The 12,855-nt window shown below is 49.4% G+C and overlaps 1 protein-coding gene across 2 annotated transcripts in view; it reads left to right on the top strand.

Annotated features, from left to right (window-relative positions):
• Rin3 (Ras and Rab interactor 3) overlaps window positions 1-12,855 on the top strand; it is a 104,862-nt gene that overhangs the window by 10,408 nt on the left and 81,599 nt on the right. Inside the window, exon 2 of one of the 2 annotated variants that reach the window (XM_076921355.1) lies at window positions 4,209-4,333. The exons of the other annotated variant lie outside the window; for it this stretch is intronic. Coding sequence (XP_076777470.1) covers window positions 4,209-4,333 — 125 coding nt within the window. The remainder of the gene's footprint in view (window positions 1-4,208; window positions 4,334-12,855) is intronic. 2 annotated transcript variants of the gene reach the window in all.

Here is a 12,855-nt window from a genome sequence, read left to right as displayed (position 1 = left end):
ACGGCTGCATCTGACTGTGGGAGCTACTCAGGAGTCTGGGCCAAACAAGGCTCAGGTTCTGGACCAGATCTTGGTAGAGGAGACATGGTACTTTGGGGTTGCTGCAGGTGTCTCTAGGAGGGAAAGTGCATGGGATCTGACAGTGACATGTGTGCATGCCTTCAAGTGGGCAGGATGCTGTTCCCTTCTGGCCTCCTCCCCAGGAACAAGGGCAGCCATGGCTCAGCATGTTCTCAGTGAGGCCAGTACACTGTGGTCAGAAAAGCAGGGCATGGAGCAAACAGGCAGGACCTGCTTCCCCATCTCCGCCTCATTTTCTTCATCGTACAGGTAAAGTCATAACTGTTCCTAACACATGGAGTTGTGAGATTTTGTGAGTTAATGTGTGTTTGAACAGTGTTGAACACGAAGTAGGTATTCTGTGACAGTTTTTTCTGAAGCTCACTCTCATGACCCTGTCACTCAACCTTCTGGCAGTAACCCAGTTTATAATGTTGCTGTGTCTTGTACAAACTGGTGTGTAGTTCCTGTCCATGGTCTACTTTGATTTGCTTTGGGATAGATACTTGTCCTCTTTGGGTTCTGCTTCCTCTGTAAGTACAGCATGGAGATGCAGTGGCCCCATGAGCTAAGGACCAAATGAAGCAAGTGGTGGGTGGCCTCACAGGCCTCAAACAGTGGCATATCACAAGGCTCAGGACCTCTCCATTTGTGATTGGAATGGGGAGGAGGCCTGGGTATGTGCTTCTTGGGAGAACCCCCAAGTTTGGAGGCTGGGAGAGGTTCCTACAGCTGCTGCTGACCAGTCCTCCCTTTTCCTCCCAAGAGTACCTTCTCTCTCCTCAGGGAGCTGAGTGAGCAGGTTGCCAGTCCAGGATCTGTGTGGAGGGGTCTTTCCCAGGGTCCTGTGCAGGCTCACAATGACCAATAATTGGTATCATGTCACGGGGATGTTTCTAGTGGCTCCTCATACCTCATGGCTTAAATGAATGTGCAACCCCCAAACCCATCCTTGCAGCCCCCTAAGTGCTGTCAAGTCCCTAAGTGCCTGTCAAGAGCTATCAGTCCTCTGACATGAGGACAGTTGGCCTCTCCACCCCACACCGCAGATGTATCCTTGTCAGAGCCTCCTTCATATCAGGTGTGTTCCACACCTTTGTGCTTTTGTTATTGTTGTTGTTGTTGGTGGTGGTCATTTTATTGTTCCAAATGACCCCCTATAGCACTGAGATGCCGTGTTCCTAAGCACAAGGTGACCATGATGTATCTTGGAAAAGTCTGTGGGTGCTGCAAGCTTCCTTCAGGCATGAAGTTTGATGTCACAGCGTGTGGTGTTCGGTAGTAAAGAAGGGAGGATGTGTATTCACTTAGAAGCTCACAGCCAAAGCTTAGGCTGAGCAGGGTCCCTGAGAACAGGGTTCACTATTAGCTCTTAGTATTCACAGGAGTTAGGTTAATCTAGCCACTGGGCATACGCCTGCCAGCTCACTCCCTCTTAGGCCTTCAAGCTGAGGAGTATCTGCTTTATCTATGGTCTGCCTGGAAAAGTACACACTGTCCCTTAGGCCCTGCCTGGATCCTGGGGCTTCCCTCACCTCCACGAAAGTCTGGGGCTTAGGAAGGCCAGTTTCTGATGATGTCTATAGTCGGTGGTTTTTGTTCTGTGACTCTGACAGAATTGTTGGGGGTATGGAAATTTGTGCGTTACTGAGACAGGAGCATGGACTCTCGGCACTAGCAGCCGTGCCCTAAAAACCCCAGCTTGCATCCTGAGGACCTACTTCTGACAAAGATCAAGAGTTCTCCTGATAGTTACCACCCTCCAAGGCTGGAGTTCTGGTGCCTCTCAGTGAGGAGACCAGGACAATAGAGCTGGGGACCAGATTGAGTTCCATCCCAGCCAGAGCCTCTGCTTATCCACGAATCTTCTAAATTCAGTATCTTTGTGCCTCCCCTGAGGCCCACACCTGAATCCTCCCTAGATCCAGGAATGCCTCGGGTCCCAGATGGACTGCCATTTGGGCCTTTCCATCATCCCAGCCCCACTGCAGGGTGACACTCTGTCTGGAAGGCACACAAAGGATGTCAGACCCTTACGTACCAGTCAGTGCCAGTTGCTCCTTTGATACCATCAGGCCACACTACTTGGAATTCCAGGGGCACATGAAATGGGTGTCTGGAGCATAGGCCCTGAGTCTCTTCCTATGGTGCTCACTCTCCCCCACCTCAGTACCTCACCCTGCCTCAAGTTCACTAGCCAGGATCTTGCCAGCTCCTGCTGCTATAACAAAATGCCAGAGAAAGCAGCTTCATGAACAACAGTGGTTTTCCTCTCACAATTTTGGAAGCCGAGGAATCCCAAATCGAAGTGCCAAGAGGTTCAGTATCAGTGGAGCCATTTTCTGTTTCTCAGAAGGCTCTTCTGCTTCTGTCCCCACATGGAAAAGGGCCATGACATGTTCTGGGCCTCTCTTCTGAGGAGATAGAGATATATATACACATATATATGTATGTATACATATATTTCTCCACCAATGAGGCTTTACCCTCCCACATGGTATAAGCCTTTCGGTAAGACTTTGTAGTGGGCATTTGGGAGCACACAGACATGGGCCTGTGACCATGTCTTCAGCATCTTCTAGCCTCCCACTTGAACAGTCACATCTGTGCACATGTCACATCTGATGAGGCAACTGGGCATATATGACAGGGAGTAACTGGTGGGTTTCAGGCCAGGGCAGGCTTTTGTGTTTGGCTTTTGGAGGAGACTAGGAGGTAGCTCCTTTAGAACTGGCAGGAGAATACTCAGCCTGAGGCACACAGACACCCAACAGAGGAAATGTGGCCACAGCTGCTGTTTGGGAGAGTACCAGGTGACCCGGTGTCACAGATACTGGGGAGACATGATGCTTTGATGGTTTGTGTAAGATGGGGGTCAGGCCTGTATGTTCTGTCTGCACTCTCTCGAGCTTAGCAGTGACCCAAGGAGGAGCAGCTGCTGGAAGCCAGCCTTGTGTTCTGAGTCACCTTTCCGTTCAGAGATGGGGGCTCCTTTGTCAAAGCACACTTCCTTCCCTGCCACAGACACCCAGGCGCTCACTCTCCAGTAGCCCTCTGAAGTAGGTGGGGGCATGGTGCCTTTGTCTTGTTTTACTGCTGAGGAAACTCGATTCATAAAGGGATGGGGAGGAGCAAAAGCTCACCCAGCAAGTCAGTAGCAGAGGCTAGACAAGATCGTTCGTTTCCAGGATAGAGCTCCTTCTACACTGCTCAGGGCTACACAAGTTGAATAGTAGCCATAAGGGGCCATTTGCCAAGTCATCTCCAAGCTCCAGATGCCCTGGTCCTGGTGTTCCTCCATACACACTGTAGGCAGGCACCTGAGTAAAGTGTCTGGCCTCTGCCCCTTCTGCACTGAGTTGTGTCCCTGAGCTCTTATGTGGGTGCACGGGGGAGGGGGGCATTATGTGCTGTCCTTTCTTAATTTCTACCTCAGTTCCAGATGATGAGAACCCCGAGTGAGCAGCTTACAGGGTCAGAGGTAGGGTGACAGCAGGCTGTGGGAGACTCCCATGTGCTATATTGCTCAAAGCTAGAATGGCCTGCGTGCGTGGGGACCCTGCCCCTGGCTGTCTGTACCACAAGCCTCCTTGTTCCTGTTTTCTCAAGAGCTCTATCCCTGGGAAAAGAAAGAGGCAGAAACAAAGAGGGCACCTAGCTGTGGGGGGAGGGCAGTAGCTGGTAGGGGAGAGCACCTAGCTGGGGTTGGGGGATAAGAGGGGTGTGGTCAATAAAAGGCCAGGAACCCTGGGGCAGCTAGGGGCAGCCTGTTAAAGCTGAGGCCTGGCATTCAGCCTGCCCCATGCAACAGTTCCTGGGAGAAAAGCCATTGATTGCAGGGTGACATTTCTCTGATGGGCTTTCCCAGCAGAGCTGTGCTTGGGGAAGTAATATACAGTAAGAATGTGTGATTCTCCCTGTCAGTCCCCTTTTCATTATAAACAAATCCCAAGGAACACAAGTGTGTGGACACCAGAAAAAGGCAGATGCTAGAGAAGTCTAGTCTGCTTCATCCCATAAGACAGCCCCTAGCCTCATAAAGCCATTCTACATGTTAGATGCAATTAATGACGTGACCCTGTAGCTGCGCTGGCCACAATCTCAGCACTCAGGGGCCACAGGTCACAGAACTGCACTGAATTCTGTAGGTCTCCCATGTTGCTGACATCAGACGGGATTCCAGGAGACAGCACTGGATAGATTACAAACTAGGAAGACTAACCGGCAGCTACTCACTAAAGGTTGGACTGAATCGGACCCATCTCATGTACTGGTGAATAAATATTTAATATGAATTGGGGGTCTCTACCCTGCCTTTGATTCAGTTCCCAGATAAAAGACACACAGCCTTTCCATTTATAGCAAGCCTTGATAGCACTGGAGCTGGGCAGCTATCAACCTTCTATGGCTCTCTGGTCTACTTCCCTGTCAATAACCCCGAGTTATAATTTGCCATGTTCTGCCTGGGCCACCCTTGCTCCAATTGGCCAACCCTCATATGGCTATGTTTACATGATTCACCTACCTCATGGTGTCTTCTTCCTTCCTCCACCTTCTCTCTTCCTCTCTTGTGGTCCTGCCTCACACCCCAAGCCCAGGGAACCGAAACTCTGCCTGCCTCTCTTCTGTCCAGCCAAAGGCTGTAGGCATCTCTATTCAAACAATAGTTTTAAATTAAGGAACAAGGTTACATAGCATCACTTGGTGTCCATAATGATCTCCTCGTTCTTGGGGGCAACCAGACTTTGGGGGCCAGTATTTAGCATTACCATATATAGCAACAGACCAAACCTCAACAGTTACCTTTATAATATCCAGGAGACAGCATTTCTGCATTTATACAATTCCACAATTCTGTCTGATAGGCTTCTGGCCCTATGGATATATGAGGACATTTCCTCTACTTCTTTACCTCTAGAGAAGGGATCTGACTGTGTTACTTTATCTGAAGCTTTCTGCTGCTCAGATAAAATACCTAAGAGAATCAGCTCAAAGGGAAAAGAGTTTGTTTTGGCTCATGGTTTCTGGTTCCCATCATGGTCACCGGGCTCTGATGCTTTGGGGTCTGTGTGTCAGGGCTGAGCACCATGGCAGGGACTAGAGTTGTTTGCCTCATGGTGGCTGGATAGCAGTGATAGAATTCACTTGTGACGTAAAGCCCCGTACTCCCCACCCCACTGCCACCTACGCTCATGGGACCATGATATATCAGTCCAGTGAATGACTTCGCTGATAAGGGTGGAGTCTTCATGACCTGTCACCTCTCACAGATCTCACCTCTGAACTCTTCACCTCTGAACTCCACTGCACTGGGCCTTTCACTCGTAGGTTTTGGGGAGACGCTTCAGATCCACTCTGTGATACTGAAACACAGAGATGGCAAGGGCCTCAAGTGTGGGAAGCACTGGTCCAGTCTGCCTCCTGGCTCTCTCAGAGTATCCAAGGTGCTCCCGGGCAATAAGCTAGGCTTTTGAGTGGGCCCCACCCCCAGTTCTGCCCCCCTTCACACAAGAGACCCAGACAGGCAAGTAGCAAGTAAGCCTGAAAGATGTGTTCCTTCACTTTTGTGTCTGTGCATATGTGTGCATGGTGTGTGTGTTCATGTGTATTTGTGTGTGTGTGTGTGTGTGTGTGTGTGTGTGTGTGTGTGTGTGTATGTGTGTGTGTGTGTGTGTATGGCAGGGTATGATGTATGTGTGTGTGTACACAGATCACTTGTGTGCCCTGTCTATGGAGATCTGAGAAATGGCCTTGCACTCAGGAACCTCCTGCATTCAATTTGAAACAGGGTCTCTCATTGTCTTGAAGTTTCACCGAGTATGCTAAGCCAGCTGCCTAGTGCGCTCCAGAGAGCCTGTCTCCATCTCTCAGCTCACCATCTCTGAGACTGCAAGCATGCAGCACTGCACCCAGCTCCTTACAGGAGCTCCAGCGAGGGAAGCTGGGGTCTACCATGTGTGAGGCAAGCGCTTTACTGGCTGAGCCTCTATTCTTCTATCTTCCTAGTTTCTCCTGCTATTTTCCAAATTACAAAAGTTAATATTAATCCCAATTTATAAAAATACAATTTGGGATTGAGGAGATGGCTCAGCAGTTAAGAGCACTGGCTCTTCAAAAGAAAAAAAAAAAGAAAAGAAAAGAAAAAACAAACAGGTTCAGCTCCTAGCACCCACATGGCAGCTCACAACTATCTGTAACTCCAGTTCCAGGGGATCTGACACCCTCACACACACATACAAGCAGGAAGAACACCAATGTATGTAAAATAAAATAAATAGTTTTTTTAATTAGAAAAAAAATTAAAACAACCTTAAAAAAATAGTACACTTGGGGCAGAGCAGTGGTGTAGCCTTTAACCCCAGCCCCTAGAAGGCAGAGTAGTAGGATCTCTATGAGTTCAAGGCCAGCCTGGCCCACAGAGTAAGTTCTAGGACAGCCAAGGATACACAGAGAAACCCTGTCTCGAATATCCTCCGCCCCCTAAAGAGTACAGTATGTACAAAAAAGATAAAGGAGACAGAAATCTCTGGATCTTTATATGAGGAAGCCCATGGTGCCTAGTGCCTTCCCCATGCAGAGCCAGGGCTGGGTTCTCCTCTCCCATTTTGAGTGGCAGCGGAGGGGGGGGGGCTGTCTTCAATGCTAGTCCTACATACACTAGTCAGATTTTCAGCCTTTCCCCCCTCATCCTCCACTCCTCCCTCCTCTCCCTCCTCTCCTCTTCCTCCCTCCTTTTTCAATACCAACACCACTCTGTCCAGCAGAGGAACTCAGGACACACACCATTCTTTTTGCCCAGTCATCCCTCCCTCCTTAGCACACAGCGACCTCCGCATGTTTGTTTTTCTGTTACATACTTTGCCCTCCATTTTCCCCTTATCAATGAGTGTGTAGGTTGTTTCCAGGCATTTCTCTTGTACAGACAATGTTCCAGTGACTCCAGAGAGTACCGGTTGTCCCATGAGTCACTTTGACCGTGGCAACTCCATCTGTAAAGGGAACCCTCCATGGCTGCTGGGTGCAAAGGCATGTGTGTTTGCAATTGTGTTCTAAGTTAAATGGTCACCCTCTGTGGAAGCTGTACTGCCTCATGTTCTCACCAGCTACATGGAGAGCACTTTAGGAACTTTTTAGTGGCTGTATAATATTTCAGTATGTACATTAAATTCAGCATCTATAGTTGCTCTATAAGTCAAGTATGGATGGATATTGCCCGTTGCCTCTAACACCGGTATGTTTTTATACCTCATTCTGCTTTTTCTCCTCCCCTACTCAGTGCTGGGTCTAGGTTGTAGACATTCTCAGCACCAAGCAGAGACAGAAAGGAGGGATCCACATGGGTGGGGCTGGGACACCTTCACCATTCCATTTTTCTGTTCTCTTCACCGGTGAGTCCTACCACAGGAAACACATTTGCATTCTGGATGGCCTACCATAGATACACTTAGCTCAAAGAGGGCCAAGCTCTGTGAGTGGGACTTCGTGGTGCTGTTCAGCTGCACGTGGGCAATCCTCTTAAGGAGGACTTGGCTTTCTGGGAATTTCCAGCCACTGTGTTACCTAACCAGCAGACAGTGTAGTCACATGATTTGAAATCAGAAAGGACAGGAGGGCACTATGGAAAATCCTCCTTCTCTCCACCACCCTCCCCTCTGTCCCTGCACAGGTGTGTGAGATCATCCTGACATGGGTGTGTGGCATGTGTGCACAGAGCTTGTCTCTGCCATGGGGGCTGGCACCTTTAAGGCTTTTACCTTCAGTCCTGACCAGCACATGCATCCCTGAATCCTGCCTTCTTCATTCCATCTCCATATCTAGTGATGTTTCTGGGTGTCTCCTTGGGGAGGACACAGAATGCCAGTTGCTCTTTAAAGATTTATTGTATTTTTAGGTGTGTGTGTGTGTGTGTGTGTGTGTGTGTGTGTATTTTATATGCATATGAGTGCTGGTGCATCAGTCTAAAAGAGGTGCCAGGTTCCTTGGAACTGGAGATAAAACTGTTTGTGTTTCACCCAGTGGAACAAAACTCAGATTCTCTGCAAGAGCAGTACACACTGAGCCATCTCTACAGCCTGTCAGTTGTAACATTTATTTCAGTAGTATTGTGATCAGCCTAGAATGGGCAGGTCCATAGCAGAGTTGAATCAATATAATAGATGGATGGATGGATGGATGGATGGATGGACAGATGGATGGATAGAGAGGTGGATGGATGGATAGATGGATAGATGGATGGATGGATGGATGGATGGATGGATGGATGGACAGATGGATAGATAGATGAATGTATGAATGCATAGATGGATGGATGAAAGGATGTATGAATGGACATATAGATGGATGGATGGGTGGATGGATAGATAGATGGATGCATGAACAGATGGATGGATGGATGGATGGATGGATGGATGGTACCCAATATTGAGCAATGCTTTCAGTGGAGCACTGTCTTAAACTCTTATAACCAGTATATAAAGTAAGCACTCAGGCTCCTGCCTCCAGTTAAATATAAGCACAGAGAAGCAAAGACAGGAGCAGTCACTTGTAAAGACTACCTAGCTGGGACTCTTTCTGCAGGCTGCCTGGGTTTCAAGTTCATACCCTATGCTAGTTAGGGGTTTTGTCAGCTTGATACAAGCTATGGTCATCTAGGAAAAGGGAACCTCAATTGAGAGAATACTTCTTAGTTACTTTTCTATTGTGGTGACAAAACATCATGACCAAGGCACCTTATAGAAGACAGAATTTATTGGGGCTTACAACTCCAGAGGGTAAGTCTGTGACCATTATGGCATAGAACATAGCAGCAGGCAAGCAGGCAGGCAGGCAAGCAATGCTGGAGCAGCAGCTGAGAACTTACCTCTTATTCTCAAATTGTAGGCAGAGTAAAAGATCTAACTGGGAATAGCATGGGCTTTTGAAACCTCAATGCCTACCAGAGATACACCTCCTCCAACAAGGCCATGCCTCCTAATTCCTCCCAAGTCGTTCCACCAGCTGGAGACCAAGCATTCAAGTTCTATGAACCTATAGAGGTCATTCTCATTCAGATACCACAGCCTCCATCAGATTGGCCTGAAGACAAGTCCATGTGGCATTTTGTTGATCTGTGATTAACAGGGGGAGGCTCTAGCCCACTATGGGTGGTGCCACCCCTAGGCAGGTGGTTCTGGGGTGTAAGAAAGCAAGTTGAGCAAGCCAGGGATACTGAGCCAGTAAGCAGCTTTCCTCCATGGTTTCTACCTCTGCTCTTGGTTTAGTTCCTGCCCTGACTTCACTCAATGGTGGGCTGTGATCCAGACCTGTAAATCAGATAAACCATTTTCTCCCCCAAATTAGCTTTGGTCAGTGTTTACTCACAGCAACAGAAAGCAAACAAGAGTACCCTAAACACCAGGCAACACAGAACACAGCCCTTCTTCATACTGATGGCCAAGAATTGGCATAATCACGTGCAAACTGGGACCTCATGGGAGTACACAGTCCCATCCAAGACTCAGGGAGTAGGCAAGACAGTAGGATGGGCCTGGTCAGGTCAAATATGAGCAGGGAGGGGCTAGAACCTGTGATTCAGAGGAAGTTCTAGAGGAAGATACAAGGTGAGTGTCAGGTGAGTGGGTGTCTAGGACACAAGGTGAAGAGAAAGCAGCCAAGGATGGAGACAGACAGAGGGTGTGACACTGTGAGCAGGTCAGAGGATATGAGAAACCAAGCTTGAGGCTGGCCTACTATAGTGGGGGATGCCATCAGAAAAGCCTTAACACAGTGCCTCTGTGGCCTCCGTGGGACCCGTGTGGGTCCAGAGGGAACCCTTGGAACCCTTGGCACCTTCAGCAAGGTAGGGCTACAAATTGGGCTGTGGCTCACTTAGGAGAGACACAGGCCTCTGCAAGCAGACACTGAAAGCGGGAAGGCTTCTGACTTGCCAGACCCCTTGATGTGGGCTATGACGCATGACCTAAGGTGACCTGGTCTGCTCTCATTATTTCCGGGGACCGGAAGACCTACTTGAGCTGACTTCCCCTCTAAGAGGCTGTGGGCAGCCTGCAGAACTGGCCAGTGCTGGGCAAAACTGTTCAGGGCAACTGTTCAGCCTTACCATGCAAGGCTTTCAGTGTTTGGTGGGGGAAGAGAAATCCACAAAACAAGGGCTCTGATCCTATCCTCGAAGCCACAAGCGCCTGTGGGTACTAGCCTGAACCTTGAACATTCATTCTACTCTGAATATGGGCAACAGGTATCTGTGGAACATTGGTGAAGGTTTAAATCCAGCCACATCTCCATCCCACAGGCCCTAAAACTGCTTTAGGTCTTGCTGCTCTGCAGCCTGGGCCAAACCAGGAAAGAGGCAACAGCTGGGGCTGTATTGTGCACACTCAGTGGGAAGGGTCTGGCAGAAAAGATGAAGCTGGCCTGGCCTCCTGCCTTTTCTAGACTGTCTTCTGGGGCAGGGCCAGCCCCGCTACAAAGAGAAGCCTTCAGAAAGGGTTCACAGCCAAGGGTCAGCTAAGTTGCAGAGACATGGAATTTGAAGGGCTGGGAGGACCCTCAGTCCTTGGCCAGAGAGAGGCCCAGTCATATGGAGCAGCAGGCACAGCTGTTCTCCCATGTGGAGCACCCCCACAGACACCGCTTTGATCCCCACATTCTTGCTCTGGTGCCCTCTGGTGAATCTGAGTACTGTCAAGCAGCTGGGGTTCATGTGGGGAAATTCAACCTACCAGCCATGTGAGGTTGAGCCCAACCCTCTCCTTTTCCTGAAGAAGCTTTTCCTGAAGAGAGAAGTGAGGTGCCAGGTCCATAGTCAGACACCATGCCCAGTGAGTGCTACGCTGGTTGTGCCAACAACAGCATCTGTTATGAACCACTCGGCTCATGAGTCCTTGTCTCCCATCATCTCTACAATGTAACTCCACCCTCAGACAAGCTAATTTGCTACAATGTCTCCAGTTATTGATGCTCTATAGAAAACTGATGCTTACTACCTCAGAACTTGTTTTGTTTTGTGTATCCCTAGCTGTCCTGGAACTCACTTTGTAGAGGAGGCTCGCTTCAAACTCACAGAGATCTGCCTGCTTCTGCCTCCCAAGTGCTGGGACCGAGAGGCGTGTGCCCTCCAAATCCCAGCTACTCTAGGTCTTGTTAATAGGAACTGACTAGATAACTAGAATGCAGTCTGTCCATATAAAGCAATGCTGTCTCTCAATAAGAAACAAAAGGTTGATACAGACGCCCTGATAGACTCTACTAGTCACCACAGTAATGTGGGCGGACCTCAAGAATGTTATGCAGGGTGGAAGAAACTAAACAGTGCCCAGGTCCACTTACAGGAAATACCTAGACTAGGCGAGTCCATGAAGAGAGAAAGCAGATGAGCAGTACTGGGGGACTGGGGGATGGGGACTGACTGGTGGCCAAAATGTTTCAAGACTAGTGGTGATGGCTGTACAGCTGTGACAATATTAGAAACCTTTGTGTTAGATGCTTTAAGAACTATTCTAAAAGTGACTGCTTGGTCAGCAGACTTCTAGAGGTAGCGTGTGCCAGCACTCGGCTCAGTGTCTGTCTGGAAGAAATAGCTGGCAGATGTTCCCATGAGTGCTGCAAGCTATAGGGACTGTTCAGCCTGGGTGGCACAGGATCCCTGGGAGGGAGGTCGACATTGTGTCATTTCAGAGTTGGAGGACTATTAGGGGGAAGGGGTTGTCAACCACAGCCTTGTAAAGTGCAGGAAAAAAAGAGTCTCTTGATGAACCCCAGACCTCACCAACTGGTAAAAGTGCCCGGCCAGCAAACCCTGATCCCGTCTCTGCCTCCTCGGCACTGGGATTATCTCTGCACATTGGTATCCCCAGCTCAGATCGTCACACACTGCATAGCAAGCACTTATCAACTGTGCCTTCTCCCCAGTCCTAGCCCCGCCCTCTCTGTTCTAGCGGGGGGGGGGGGGGGCTTACTTCCCAGCCCTGCCTATTGTCACTTCAGCCTCCCCTCTATCCAGAGACTGGTCTGACGCCTCCATCTCTTTTTACAGTTGCCGATTGCTCTGCATCAGCACTGGACTGAGCGCTTAACTGTGTTGTCTACTTTAGCTTTTGCCTCACCACTATGGTAGATAGTATGCTCTTCCTGTTTTACCAAGGACATGGGGTTCACAGGATGGAATGGTCCCCAAACAAGGCTCTATACTTTCCCGGGACTGCAGCCTGCCTTGGCTATTGTGGGCATCCTAAGCCCGGGCTTTCCGGTCTGACGGTCTTCACTATCAGCCGCTGCTCTTTGCCCCAAGTCTTATAGAGGCACAGGAGAGAGGAACATTTCCCAATGGCCTTCTTGAGGCTTCGGCCATGATGTTCTCAAGATGGCTGTCCGAGATGCTCCCTAAAAGTGCCCTGGACCGCAAGTCTGCTGGAAGGGTGGACTCGGACTCCTTCCTAATATGGACGTGCAGGCTCCTGACCTAACTTCAAAGCTCTGACAATACAAAGCACAGATGTCGTGTCATCTGCAGGGAGATGACAAATGATACTGAGAGTGAGCTGCCTAGGAAGGCAGTAAGCTCCCAGCCCCAGAGGTGTGATGGGGTGAATGGGTTGTGCTGGCAGAAGAAACTAGCCTGGGTTCCTCAGACTCCCTTCCCCAATACCTCGCAGAAGGGGTGTAAGCATATGGGCTCTCTGTTTTTTCAAACAAATGTTCTGATCACGGGACTGGCGAGAGGGCTCAGCAGGTAAAGGGCTTGCTGCCAAGCCTGTCAGCCTGACCTTGATCCCTAGGACCCACGTGGTAAAAGGA

The sequence above is a fragment of the Arvicanthis niloticus genome, chromosome 23 (assembly GCF_011762505.2).
Source record: "Arvicanthis niloticus isolate mArvNil1 chromosome 23, mArvNil1.pat.X, whole genome shotgun sequence".
Lineage (NCBI taxonomy): Eukaryota > Metazoa > Chordata > Mammalia > Rodentia > Muridae > Arvicanthis > Arvicanthis niloticus.
Note: the sequence above shows the minus strand (reverse complement) of the source record. Positions and strands in the feature narration are given on the sequence as shown.